The following is a 14,521-nucleotide window of genomic DNA, read 5'->3' as shown; positions in this document are numbered from 1 at the left end:
AACAAGATAGAATAAAGCCAGCGGTCTATAAGAGCATTTTGTTCCATCCAAAGATGTTCCATCCAAAGTATCAGTTAGGTGTTATAGGCCTGCCGGAAGAGGGCTGTCTTGCAGGCCCTGCGGAACTGCCCTAGGTCCCGCAGGGCCCGCACCTCCTCCGGCAGCTGGTTCCACCAGTAAGGTGCCGCTGTTGAGAAGGCCCGATCCCTGGTGGATTTTAGGCGGGCCTCCTTTGGCCCAGGGACTACCAGCAGATTTTGTGAGCCGGAACGTAGTACTCTCTGGGGAACGTGTGGGGAGAGACGGTCTCTCAGGTAGGCAGGTCCTAGGCCATACAGGGCTTTAAAGGTAATGACCAACACCTTGTACTGGACTCGGAATGTTACTGGCAGCCAGTGCAGATCCCGGAGCCCCGGCCGAATGTGCTCCCATCTTGGGAGCCCTAATAACAGCCGGGCAGCAGCGTTCTGCACCAACTGCAGTTTCCGGGTCCGGCACAAGGGTAGCCCCATGTAGAGGGCATTACAGTAGTCCAACCTCGAGGTGACCGTAGCATGAATCACTGTTGCTAGGTCGTCGCGCTCCAGGAAGGGGGCCAACTGTCTCGCCCGCCTAAGGTGAAAAAAAGCGGACTTGGCAGTGGCTGCTATCTGAGCCTCCATCGTCAGAGAAGGCTCCAATAGCACCCCCAGGCTCTTGACCCTGCCCGACGCTGTCAGCGGCGCGCCGTCAAAAACTGGCAGGGGGATTTCCCTTCCCGGGCCGCAGCGACCCAAGCAAAGGACCTCTGTCTTCGCTGGGTTCAGCTTCAGCCCGCTCAGCCTAAGCCACCTAGCCACTGCCTGTAACGCCCGGTCCAGATTTTCTGGGACGCAGGCGGGCCGGCCGTCCATAAGCAGATAGAGCTGGGTGTCATCCGCATATTGGTGACAACCCAGCCCATACCTTCGGGCAATCTGGGCAAGGGGGCGCATATAGATGTTGAATAACATCGGGGAAAGTACCGCCCCTTGAGGCACGCCGCAGTCAAGCGTGTGTCTCTGGGACAGTTCCTCCCCAATCGCCACCCTTTGTCCCCGACCATCAAGGAAAGAGGAAAGCCATTGCAAGGCCAGCCCCTGAATCCCAGCGTCGGCAAGGCGGCGCGCCAGAAGCCGATGGTCGACCGTATCGAACGCTGCCGATAGGTCCAACAACATCAGCACCGCCGAGCCGCCTTGATCCAGATGCCGCTGAAGGTCATCCACCAGGGCGACCAGCACCGTCTCCATCTATCTGAAAAGGCTGCAAGCTGATCCTCCAAGCTGTTAACTTGAGAGGGGGAACATCGTGGTGGAAGAGGCAGCCCCGCTGAGCTAACAGAAGGTCTGGTTCTGAAGGAAACCTATGGTGAAGCCCTCTCCCCAACGAGAGAAGAATTGGAAACCAATTCTGGCATGGCCACCAAGGACCGATCATGATGCAGTCTGGACGCTCCCTCATCAACTTGTGTACAACTTTGGTGAGGACGGGCAGAGGGGGGAACATGTAGAGGAACTTGCCACTCCATGGGAGAAGCAGCCCATCCCCCAGAGATCCAGGCTCTCTCCCCCCTCTGGAGCAAAAGCTCTCACGTTTGCAATTCTCTGCCATAGCAAAAACATCTATCGTAGGTCGACCCCGCCAATGGAAGAGCAGGGATAGGTAAGACCAGTTCATCTCCCATTCGTGTGATGACGCAGCTCCCCTGCTCAGAGAGTCCCCTGGTAAGTGAGTGGCCACTAGGAAGGTTTGTGTCTGCAAGCAGTCCTCCCATCACTGCATTGCCAGTGCACCGAGTTTCCTGGACACTGTCCCTCCTTGCCAACTGACATAGCTAATGGTTGTTGTATTGTCTGTGAGGATTGCTACAGTGTGACCTACCAGTAGTGGCTTGAAGGAGTGAAGCGAAAGATGAATAGCCATGAGCTCCAGGAAGTTGATGTGATGTTTGGCAAAGGCCAGGGGCTGTGGGCCTCCGACAGATAAATTGCCCAGATGTGCACCCCAGCCCCACAGGGAGGAGGAAGGTGAAAGGGCGCTCCCTGGCACAGATTAGTCTGCGAGTTCCACCAATTCAGAGAGTGGAGGACTTCTGGTGGGATGTGCACCAACTTGTTTGGGGAGCCCACTGTGGGGTTGAAGTGCCTGAGGAACCAAAGTTGCAATGTTCTCATTCTCAGCTTTGCAGTCAGAAGGACACCTATTGCGACTGCCATTAACCCCAATAAGCGTTGGATCTGAACAACTGTCTCTTGGACTTTCATATGCAAGTGATTGACTAGGGAGATGATATCTGATGCCCTGTTGTTCGGCAGAAGTGCTATATGAAGTGTTGTGTCCAGCACCACTCCAATAAATTGAATTCGTCTGGAGGAAACTAGATGGAACTTCTTCATGTTCACTTGAAGGCCTAGTTCGCTCAGCAATTTGAGGGTGATGTCTAGATGGCCCAGTAGGCATGACCTGGAGTTGGCAACTATCAGCCAGTCGTCAATATAGGAAAAAAGGATAATCCCTTGCAAGTGGAGGTAAGCCACAACGACCACCATGGTCTTTGTAAAAACTCTGGGAGCCGTTGAGAGGCCAAATGGAAGGGCTTTGTATTGGAAATGGTCCTTGCCAATGGCGAAACAGAGAAATTTCCTGTGATTGGGGTGGATAGTGATGTGAAAATAGGCGTCTTTCAGGTCCAGTACTCTTGGGCTTAGAGTGGGACACAGCTGAAGGGAACTTGGTCTTAGATTCAGTGGAGTAAAAGTCTCTATTATCTTGCTGCGATGGATACTGTTTCCACATTCTGTCAGAAGATTTTACATGATAGGATTTCTTGGGCCACTGTTTATTTTAACTTTATTTGATTTATTTTGTTTAGACCAGGTACGTGGTCTGCTAGAGCGAGATGGAGGTGGGACACCCAGATTCTGAGAGGTCTTAATGCTTTTGTCCATCTCCTGTAGGACTGTATCAATGGTGGAGCTAAAAAGTCCTTCACCCTCGAATGGGAGGTCCTTGACCCAAGACCTTGTGGTCCAAATGGAGGGCTGTGGCTCTAAGCCAGGAGTGACGTCTCAAGGTAACCACAGAGGTAAGTGTTTTAGCTGCCATATCTACAATATGTTTGGAGGCTGCCAATAATTGTTTGGCTAGGAGTAGGCCTTCCTTCTGCAACTTCTTTGCCAAGTTGCGCTTATCCTATGGGATCAAGGCCAGGAGTGCACAAAGTTGCTCCCAGAGGATGTACTGATATCTGGCCATACAAGCCACATAATCAGAGATTTTTACCCCTAAGGCACGTGCAGAGTACAACCTTCTACCAAAATTGACAATTCTCTTGTGCTTCTTGTCTGGTGGCATGGAGTGTTTTTTCTTCGCCTAAGACGAGGAGTACACTACCACCGAATTAGGACGTGGGTAACTGAACAAGAATTCTGCATCCTGTTCTTGAACCCGATACATATGGTCCATCCTTCTAGAAGAGATTGGAGTTGAAACAGGCTTTGACCAGGGCTCCTTCACAGCTTGAAGGATTACTTTAGTTACTGGGAGGGCCATGGCTGTAGACGTATCCTTTTGCATTCTGTCAAATATGGTGTCATCAATAACCGGTTGGGGCTGCACTGCAGGTAGAGAAAGTGCTTAAACCATCCTTTTCACCATCCTTTTATGACTTTAGGTCCTCGGAGAGGGAGATAGGAAGATCCTCTGCTGTTCTGGGATCCGGAGATGAATCTGTGGGACATTGGTCCAACTGATCCCCATCCTCTGACTCAGAAGCGGAGTGTGAGGATGGATCGCTCTCCTCTGATCTTTCAGGTAAGTGTGGAGCCTCAGGCATGAGGCAGGATTTTTGCCTACTGGGAACTTTTGTGCGCTCCTGTTTCCCAATCTTCGGTACTAAAGATTCAGGTTCGATGACTCTGGTCGATTTGGTGGCGAGCAGCAGGAAGTTCAGGAATGATTCAATGCCTCCGATCATTCGTCCCAGTCCACTGTATATGGGGGATACCATGGGTACGGTGCATGGTATGGAAAACCCCCAAATGAGTAGGACCATTGGCGAGAGTCCCAATTGGGAGTTGGAGGTGGACACCGAAACACATCCAGAGTCTCTGATCCTCTGTCTGATGCTGGGATCTAGGGAGCGTATGGTGCCTCTGGATCCTTCGGTCACGGGGTATCTCGATCTGATGCCGAACTGGCATCACTGCCACTTTGCGATGTTGCTTGAGAGGGTGGTGACTTCTGAGTTAGATCAATTTCCAGATCGGAACTGGAGAGAGAGATCGGCTGTGTGTCATCTGGGCCTGAGGGGCTATGCGGTCGAACTGGAGAAGCGAGAAGTTTCTTAGCCAGCAACGCCAGGATGACTATCGGGTCTGACTTTCGTTTCAACAGTGGGGAAGGAGTGCGTCACTCTTGGTGCCTGTGCTTCTCCTTCTGATGTTTCTTAAGTTCCTGAGAATGAACCTCCTTATCCCCTTTAGCTTTCTTAGCCAGGCTAGAGGGTTCAGAGAAAGATACCGAGCCTGCGCGTTTAGGGAAGCAGTCGGTATTGGAGAGCTGCTGAGTCAGTTGGCTTGCCATTGATGTCGATGTTGATGCCAATGGGGCAGTAGAGAGGCCAGTCGCTGCCGGAGTCGTAGCTGCCATTTGTGGAGAGAGGGCCGACTTTAGAAGAGCTGCAGAGAGTTGAGCTGCCCTGTTCTTTTTTGTTTGCTACAAAAACTTAGAACAGTGGTGGCAGAGATCCACACGATGTCCCTCCCCAAGGCACAGAAGGCAGAGTGTCTGTCTGTCAGGGAGAGGAATTTTCCTCTTGCAGTTCAGGCAGCATTTAAAGAACCCCCAGCACCTTTCCATAGGCGTTCAAGGAAGTAACAGGCGGTGGGGTGTGTGTGTGAAGGCAACAGGAAGCTAAGTCTCTAATAACCAACTTTTTTTTTTTAGGAATAAACTGGAACAAGAACGAGGACGAAGAATCTAGAGAACAAGAAAAGGGTGAGTACCGACTGGAGAAACACGGAGCGTGTCTGAATGCGGTGAAGAAGGAACTGGCGGGATCTCTGTGCCTGCTCTGTGAGCAAGCGCACTGGGGCTATTGCGCATGTCCACAGAAATAGAGGCATGAAAAATCTCAGACTCTGATACTACCGATCGGGGATAGGCGCTGGTTCTTCATCCCATGTGTGCGAAGCAGAGACCACGAAGAATATAGGGTTATTACCTCTAATGAAGAAAGAAAAGGAAATAATTTGACAATACTTGCATCTATTTTAGATACATGGTGTTGTACAACCAGTACACAAGATAAACTTTCAATAGTAAAAAACAAAAGAAATCACCCTCATATTGTCTTAACAAATTAAAGCGATATCAGCAGGAATCCGCAAGAACTTGCAAGGTAAATCTGATCTCCCTCTCTCCCACTGTTTCCTCTTTCCCTTCTTTGAAAGCATCCAAAGTCTCTCCTCCTTTCCCGACTCCTCCTCTCCTTCCCATCCAACTGACCTACCTTTATCTAATTCCCATCAGTTTTCTGCCTTTCCTTACTCCTGGCACCCTTCACCCAAGAAAACCACAATCCTTGTGTGGGGCTCAACCATGGCAAGCACTATTCTCTACCTTGCCTGTCATGGGGCCAGGGCTGACATCACCCTCCGCCTTGCACAACTGTGAGATCCATCCTATCTTAACAATGGAAAGCTGTAACAAAATTTTCTATTAGTATGTGGTATGAACACCTGTAGAATATCACTCTCTTGAAAAAATTAACTCATCAGATTAGATTAGCAAAAAATCGTTAGGATGTTAATGACACCTGGAATCCATTTATATCTTTTGTTAATCAATGCTCAACAACTCATCATCTTCATGCAACACTAGGAATCCACAGAAAGGTGCAATTTTACAAATTAAGTAAGCCGAAGTGGTGGAGCTGTAGCAATATTTTATTGAAATTGTAAATTCAAATGTATAGCAATAATTGTAAATATTTTATTTTCTTCCCTTTTCTCAATTTGTTTTTTTGGCATTTGCCTTTTTGTTTTCATTGAGTTTTGTTAATTTATGCTTATGTGTAATAAAATATTTTAAAGCAGTCACTTCTTAAATTCCATCCTATGAAACCTACTAGATCCACTGTGTTTCTTTTGTTTGTTTCGCCTAAAGAACTCGTGCAGAACGTCTCCCATCGCTCCCTGACTTCATCTGGAAGCTCTAGAAAGTCAAACAAACCAAAGTTTTAATAAGACACATGATTTTATACACCATTACAGTATATATACACAGTAAACAGAGCTGCAATAACTCAAGAGGAGGAACCCAAATATCTCAGAAATGCTGCTTTGCTTTTCTCCAATGCACTAAGACAACATACAAGACCAGGACAGAAGAAACCAGTTTCAGCAGGAGAAACTGGAAGAGGTTCTTCCTCCAGCTGAGCTTATATTTCCATTCACTCTATTCAAAATATCTGTATGGATGGAGATATAGTTGATGCAAGATATCCCTTTGTAAAGATATGGCTGAATGTATCAATGCTTTCAATCACCTTTTTTGTATTTAAAAATGTATATACCCCATTTTCTGAATCTGCCTAAAGCAACTTATTAATCTATTCCTTAAGTATTATTTCTTAAGTAGGTTTCATCTTTTAAATGGGACCAAATGTTATTTTCATGAAATGACTTTTGAGCACAACCTGCTGATTGTTAAGGCAGAAAATTCTGAATCACTTTGGATAGACTAGTGCCTATAAGCATCAGTTAATCTGGAAATTCACGTAGGCCTATTTCCTTTACAGCTAAGGCTTCACTTGTAGTTGAGTTTCACTTCTATAAGTATCCTAAATTTTCTCAAATGAGATCTGTTTTTGCAAATGAAAAACTATACTTAAACTAAAACTCTGCAAGCTGATGCCTGTCAGCCTTTAAACACCTGTGAGCATGTAATGTTTGACTATAGTACATCAAGATGGTCACTGACTAAATTCTATAAGATATAACAGTACAAAGAACTTGTCTAAAGAGTCAAATCTTTCAAAATAAATCAAAAATAAAATTAGGGAGAAAATCTATAAAGATATACTGCATGCTTCAGTTAATGTCAATGTAAGAGGAAATGGCCTGAGATTGCTCTACGGATAGTATTACACTCCAGATAAGATCTGTATGATGAATAAAAATAGCAACATCCAATATTGGTGCTGCTTGAAAGTGAAACCTTTGTTATACACGGAACTGCCCAGTTGTGAAGCAACTTTGGAAAAATGTCTGGAGAAAAGAGCATGGGTATCTACTAACATATATGATATTAAATGTTGCTTATATGTATGTTTTTCTGACATAAGGCATGGAGGTTTTTTTGTTATTAATTGTTGATTCCATCTATTTACAGTTTTAGCTTGTTGGTTTTATGATGTAAGCCGCCCTGAGCCCATGATGTAAGCCGCCCTTAGTTGGGGTATAAATTGAATGATAGTTGCAGCATGATTACTCCTTGCAAAATACTGGATACAACTGATGAAACCAAAAGAAACATAGTTAAGGAATTGTCGGTATAGTATGATATAGTATAATCATGAATAAAATTTCAGCATGTAAACAGGAAGGTACAGGCCTTATATTATTGGAATATATCAAAACAATCAGAACAAATGGTTGAGATACTTTCTACTGAAAGTTCTGTAATGGTTACCCATCTGTTTCTGGGTACAATTCAAAGTGCTGGTTCTTACCTTTAAGGCCCTAAATAGCTTTGGCCAGGGTACATGAAGAACTGCTTCCTCCTGTACTATTCAGCTCAACAATAGCTTGTTTTTATATTGCTGCTTAATTGAGAGCTACCTCAAGCAGAACTCTGACGAGGTGATATAGACATATTCTAAATAAATTAATTCTGTAATATATTTAGATTTCATTTCTGTCTCACCTTGTTATAAAGGATTGTCTGTAGGTTAAGAATCAAGTTTTAGTTACAATCATACAGTTTACCGCAGACTTCAGAATATGTTGTAATGTTTATTATGTAACATAACTATATATTTTTCTTTCTGATTCAAATGTTGTAATAATATACAATAAAAAAATCTTGCAGACATCTTGCTATACCAGTCCAAAGAACTTGTAATGGATACAGCCCAAAATATAGGGAAATAGTTGTTAGACTTGACCAAAAAGATCATAGAGGATGCTCTGGAACACATAAACAGAACCAACCTGGCCTCTCAGGAAGAATGCCAAGAAGGGATTTTAGCGACCCAGAAGAGAATAGCCTTGAAGTACAGCAAGAAGACAAAGTGGCAACATAATTATATGGGCTTCTGTAAATTAGAAGCCATCTAACTATCAATAGATACAATTTGTTGAGTCCCAAGTGCAGAAGCATCTGAGAATCACCAGAATGTCCCATTTCACAAAAGTGAAGATATGGCTCAAAGATCAGAGTACTTGTTGATGGCCAGAATATATTCATATGTATGAGAAATCTACCACCCAGAGCCCATCAAGGGAGGGCAGGATATAAACATGATAAAATAAAATAAAAAGACTCACAATAAAGAGTAGCAAGAATAAACTAGCATTTTAATGTATTCTACTAAGAAGATTCTTTAAGGGGGTAGGCAAAATGCAATAGCATGATCAGATCTGGGAATCTAAGCAGGGTTAGTACTTGGAGGGAGACTACCAAGGAAGTCTCTGCAGAGGAGGGCAATAGTAAAGCATATTTGGCTTGTCATTTGACTTGAAAGTCACTTAATGGGGTCACTGTAAGTCAACAGTGACTTGACAGTACTTTACATATACACACTGAGAGAGAGAGATAAAAGCAATGGTATTTCCAGTAGTAATGTATGGCTGTGAGAGCTGGACCATAAGAAAGGCTGTGCACTGAAGAATAGATTCTTTCAAATCAGATCAAATCAGTCAACCTTTAAGGAAATCAACCATGACTGTTGCCTGGAAGGTTAGATACTGAAACTGAAGCTCAAATACTCTGGCCACCAAATGAGAAGGGAGCACTCACTGGAGAAGACCCTGATACTGGAAAAGATTGAAGGTAAAAGAAGGGGATGGCAAAGGATGAAATGATTAGACAGTGTTATCAATACAATGAAGATGAATTTGAGCTAATTTGGGAGGACGGTAGAAGACAGAAAGGCCTGGCATGATGTGGTTCATGGGGTCGTGAAGAGTCAGACTCGACTGTGTGACTGAATAACAACAAATTTCAGTAGCCCAACACAGACCTCTGATCTGTATTTGGCTGAACAAATATCCCCAATACCTTATCAGTATTTTTCAGGTAATTATTTGACTCAGTATATACTGAACATACACCCTTAGTAACTTGGCAAAGGAGCTCTGTAGGCACATGGATGCTATATTCTTCTGGAACAGTATGAAGTTGTTGGTTTTTTTTTTTTTTTTTTTTAGAATATATTAAAGACTCTGCCAGCTTTAAGGGGGACTCATCTTAAGCTAAGAGGATCATCTGCACATAAATGACATGACGACTTAACACCTTATAAAAGCTGCCTTATATTAATAATAATGCATTCTCTAGATGTATAGCAAACAAATATAAAGGAATTACATTTTTTTAAAGTTACCTTTAATAAGCTGTTGTACTAGCGTACTATTTGGCCCTTTATCAATACTGTGTACAATACAGTTAGCTATCCTTGTTAAGTGACCCATGTAGCCATATCGCCGTCCTCCTTCAGACCTACAAAGTTGAAAATAGTTAGCAATTTAAATAAACCGTTGTCCAAGTGTTAGAGTTATTAAGGCATATGCTGTGTCTAAAACTCCATTGCACAGAACTAAAGTACTACTATATAAATGAAACACTGGATTTACCAAGAAGGTTTCTTCTCATTGATGGACTGGAAGAAATCCTTGTATGGGTTGCACATCTGTGAACAGGGCATTAGCAAATTTTTTGCAAAAGCTTCCAGTATGCTGAAGAGGCACTCAACTCCCCAGTTCATGTCTTGCCAAGGTTCTAACAGAGACAGATCCACCTCTAGTAGCTCTATCACATAAACAAGAATTCTCCCTGCAGACCTGTAAATGAATACTGTAAGATTGAAAAATAGGCGAGAAAAAGATCCGATGTAGGGAGTTCCTTTCCAAATCTTATTTTGCCAACTAGGATGGGGAAAGATATCTTCCAATCCACTGATAAGAAATGGCCACACTATGTACTATGTTTCCTTTTCCATCAGTGGAGGAAGGTATCCTTGTATGGAATACAGAAAGGCTATATTGCCCTGGGTGAGAAAGAAATCAAAAGGACAGGCATTAAGGAACTACTTTTTCAATAAAATTTCTGTCTAAAGTAGTCACAGCTGAGGCAAACTACTTTAGTTGATAGTGCTTCATCAAAGTAGAAGCTGAAGCCCAAGTCACTGTCCTATCTATGCATACAATGCATACATTAGTAGAAAGGGTTGCATATGCAGCTGTCACTCTAGCAAAAAAGGCAGTAACCTTCAAGGAGATGATAACTGTCGTAAGCCAGGGAGACACATGCACTGATGTATCTGGATGTGTTTTTAAATGATGTTGTCTTTTCCCTGTTATTGGGTAAAAATGTGGCCAACAGGAATTTAGTGATATGCAGGCTGTTATCCTCTTAGGTAAGATTTGGAGGATTCTCTGAACCGCTATTATTCTAACCCTTTCCACAGGATGAGCTGAGATGACTACAGATTGAAGATAGATATCCTGGTCCCTGTGGAACAATGAGTTAACAGATGGCAAGAAACAGGATGGTGTGTATCACCCAACTCTCCTGAAGGGAACAAAGCTAATCTCTGAGCTGCAGGAAAGATAACACTGAAACTCTCCCTGCTGAGATCACAACCAGTTACTTTGAACACTTGAATTCTCAGTGTAGCATATATCAAGGATTCAAGTAAGGTTTGAGTAGATCTCTAAACACACTGGTGATCCCACGAAAGGAAACCATACCAAGTGTAGCTAACCATACTAGCTAGGGCTGCTTCACTTTGGGAAAACTGTAACTGAATGTGTATAGCAGCTGGGTGTTCTGCAACAGAAGAGAACCCATGAAGGTCACTGCCTGAAACCAAAGAGTTTATTCTGATGCATTCAATTCTGGAGGTAGTGGAGAACATCTAATGAACTTGTAATGGGTGTGCTGGTTTTCTCCTCCCAATTCTGCCAGTGGAAAACTGCCCAAATAGCTTCATAGTTATGGGCTGAGAGCTTTTAAAAAGTCAAGTCTACCCAAAGACCTTGTTTCTAGCTGGCCCCACAGTGTACTCCTTTTATTTTTCATGAAAAGAGGCAGGGCCCATCCCAGCGCAGAATGGAACAAGGAAACCTATAGAAGGACATGGTGATCCACTGAGAAGAATATGATGATGTCCTCTGTTATTTCTTTTGTATTCTACTGAACTCCTTGGCTATGAGTGGAAAATGTAGGGAAGGTGTGGAGAAGCCACTGTGCCCTGGGGGTTGAAAGAGTATCCTCACTCTTCTTTCCACAACAAGCATCTGTGCTGTAATTTTATCATGCTGTAGTTGGTTGGGGATCCAAGGAAGACCAGACAGGAATGCTCTGCCTCCTGGTCATCGCATGGAAGACTCCAGATTTTTAAACCCCTCACCTAGTTCCAAGTCCAATTGACTGAGCTAGCCTGCCTTCAGTTTGTGAATTCCAGAAAATGTTAAGCTTGGTGACTCTGCCTATTGAAGCAGTTGAGTTACTTTCTCTCAAGGGGAGTGAGACCTCACATTGTCCACTCCCTGTACCTGCCAGTGCCTTGGCAACAAAGAGGAAAGCAGCAGCTGAAGAACAAGTGTCAATATGGTAGAGGCTAGTGGGGAGGGGAACAGCTACGCTGTTCTCTCATGGAGGCTCAACTTTGGCAGCTGCCTTGGGACATTGTTACATCTGGGACAACTTCGTAAATTTCCCACTATTGATGCTTCAGAGAAAGAGGCAGAGGCTGATTTTTAAGGCATTTCGCCTACATTTTCAATAATGAGGTGGAAGAACTGTGGAAGCATGTCCATACATGGCACAGGCAGGACATGGACTGGGAAGTTGTGCACCTCAGGACAGTGGAAGCCTTTGAAAAAAAAATCTGTATATGTCCTACCCATGGAGCAAGGAGGTGGTACAACCCATACAAGGATACCTGTATCCACTGATGGAGAAGTAACCTACAGTCTACGGCAGTCTCTAAGTTATACAAAAATAAACACATAGTTACTCATCTGTAATCATCTACTACAATTTTCTACAATATCCAGATCATATCGTAAACATGAATATATAAAATCTATTTATTCTATATCACAGCTACTTGTACTTATTTAGAACTTGCTTGAATATATTCTTAAATGTCTATTTAAATGTCTTCATTCTAACCTTTCCAATTATCTTCATCACTTCATTATTACAAACATGCACTGCATGACTCATTGACTTGGATTTGTTCTTAATTTTCAGATACATAATCAAAAAATATTTTCCATTTTCCTTAAAATTCTGAAATTAATTTTATCAAGTATATAAAACATTGTTTTTGCCATTCGTATAATATATCCTTCCATTCCTTCAGTTCTGGGCATTTTCTGCCTTCCAATTTGCTGCAAATAATACTCTTGCTGCTATTACCATATACTGAAATAATTCACTATAGATTTGACAGAAAACTTTTTGGATCCATTGCAAACTTCAATTTTAACAACTTTTTGCATTTTATCATATATTGATATATCTCTATCCAATACTTTTTTGCCAGTCTACCACATATAATAGAATATTGCATCTGTATTGTGACATTTCCAATACACCCCCTTATATTCTTTATTAGTTTCTGTAATGTTACTGGGGGTTATGTACTATCCATAAAACATTTTATACCAATTCTCCCTCAAGAACTGATATTCAATAAATTTAATTTCTTAGAACCAGTTTGGTGTCGTGGTTAGGTGTGTGGACTCTTTTCGGGGAGAACTGGGTGTGATTCCCCACTCCTCCACTTGCACCTGCTGGAATATTGGGTCAGAGGTTGCCCTTGAAAGGCCAGCTGCTGTTAGAGTCCTCTCAGCCCCACTCACATCACAGGATGTTTGTTGCGGGGGAGGAAGATAAAAGATTGTGAGCCACTCTGAGATTCAGAGTGGAGGCTGGAATATAAATCCAATATCATCATCATCTTCTTCTCCACAAGTTTTCCCACTGGCTTATACTTATATTTTCTCCAAATTTTTGCATCTATTTTATCATACAATTTTTCACTTGCTCTGATTCTGTATCATATTGTAATAACATTTTATATAGTTTTTTCCTAACAAGTACTTTGAATTACCAGTGATTAATTGTTCAAAAACTGTTGTCTTTCTTATCCAACATCCTTCTTTAGCTATTTGTCCTTTAAATATAGATACTATTTGGTGATATAACCACCACAGATTATTTTTTCCTTCATTTTGATTTTCTTGCCAATATGTTACTTTCCTTTGCTTATCCATCATATACTCATAAATAATATGGCCAATTTTCATTCATGTACCAGTACTACAATACACATCAACAGGAGATGTCAATGGCGAAGATGTCAAACTTATTCTATTTCGGCATTGAAACCATATTCTTAATAATCCATCCCGCAAAATGTGATTACTGTTTTTATCAGGTCACACACATTACATTTGATCTTTGCTATGGGCTTAGATGTTCTTGCAAAAATTACTGAGAGAGAAAGCATGTTGGTGGCATACAACCCAGAAGTATAAATATATAGTGCACCACATATATTATAATGTAACATCTGCATAGCTAAAGAAGGATGTTGGTTAAGAAAGAAAACAGTTTTTGAACAATTAATCACTGGAGATTCAAACCACTTGTTGGGAAAAAAATTATAAAATGTTATTACAATATGATAAAGTGCCTTCTTTATAAGCACTGTGAACTCTGTGTCAGATGTCAGAAATATAGAAATTGGTTTCTTTTGAAGCAGCCGTTTGAACTGCGGAAGATATACTGAAACATCCTTGATTTATATCCGGAAAAAGCGTGTCAGCTGGATTATTTCCCACTCCTGTCCCTTTCATCAGTTTTTGGAAGTCTATGGATTGTTGGGGAAACAGTGAGAACTATATCTGTTTGTACTCATATGTAATCTTTGGTGCTTGTGAGCACAATTTGTTACCTATTTATATTTCCAGGTTGTATGCCACCAAACTGCTTTCTCTCAGTAATTTTTGCAGGAACAGCATTTGTATTATATGAATGGTGTAATGACTATTGCTTAGTGGTTTCTTTCTGTCTTTACAATGATTTATGCTAAGTTCCCTTTTGCTTTCTCTGTGGTAGAAAAGTGGCATAACCAGCTTTCTGAAGCCATCAATGTAACCGCTCCCTGATGCCCTCTAATGCCCCCATGCCAAAATAGCTCCTAGGTATTCAGAGGACTTATGGGGATGAAACAAGACCTTAGGTGGCAATAGGTAGT

General features: G+C 42.5%; 1 protein-coding gene across 3 annotated transcripts in view; it reads right to left on the bottom strand.

The window, feature by feature from the left end:
• PPP6R3 (protein phosphatase 6 regulatory subunit 3) overlaps positions 1-14,521 on the bottom strand; it is a 130,213-nt gene that overhangs the window by 70,403 nt on the left and 45,289 nt on the right. For all 3 annotated transcript variants that reach the window (XM_060262922.1, XM_060262923.1, XM_060262924.1), the window contains exons 12-13: positions 9,632-9,747; positions 6,152-6,237 (exon numbers count right to left, since the gene is read on the bottom strand). In XM_060262922.1, the coding sequence (XP_060118905.1) occupies positions 6,152-6,237; positions 9,632-9,747 (202 nt within the window). The remainder of the gene's footprint in view (positions 1-6,151; positions 6,238-9,631; positions 9,748-14,521) is intronic.

Source organism: Heteronotia binoei, chromosome 21 (assembly GCF_032191835.1).
Source record: "Heteronotia binoei isolate CCM8104 ecotype False Entrance Well chromosome 21, APGP_CSIRO_Hbin_v1, whole genome shotgun sequence".
NCBI lineage: Eukaryota > Metazoa > Chordata > Lepidosauria > Squamata > Gekkonidae > Heteronotia > Heteronotia binoei.
This window is presented reverse-complemented; position numbering and strand designations above follow the sequence as displayed.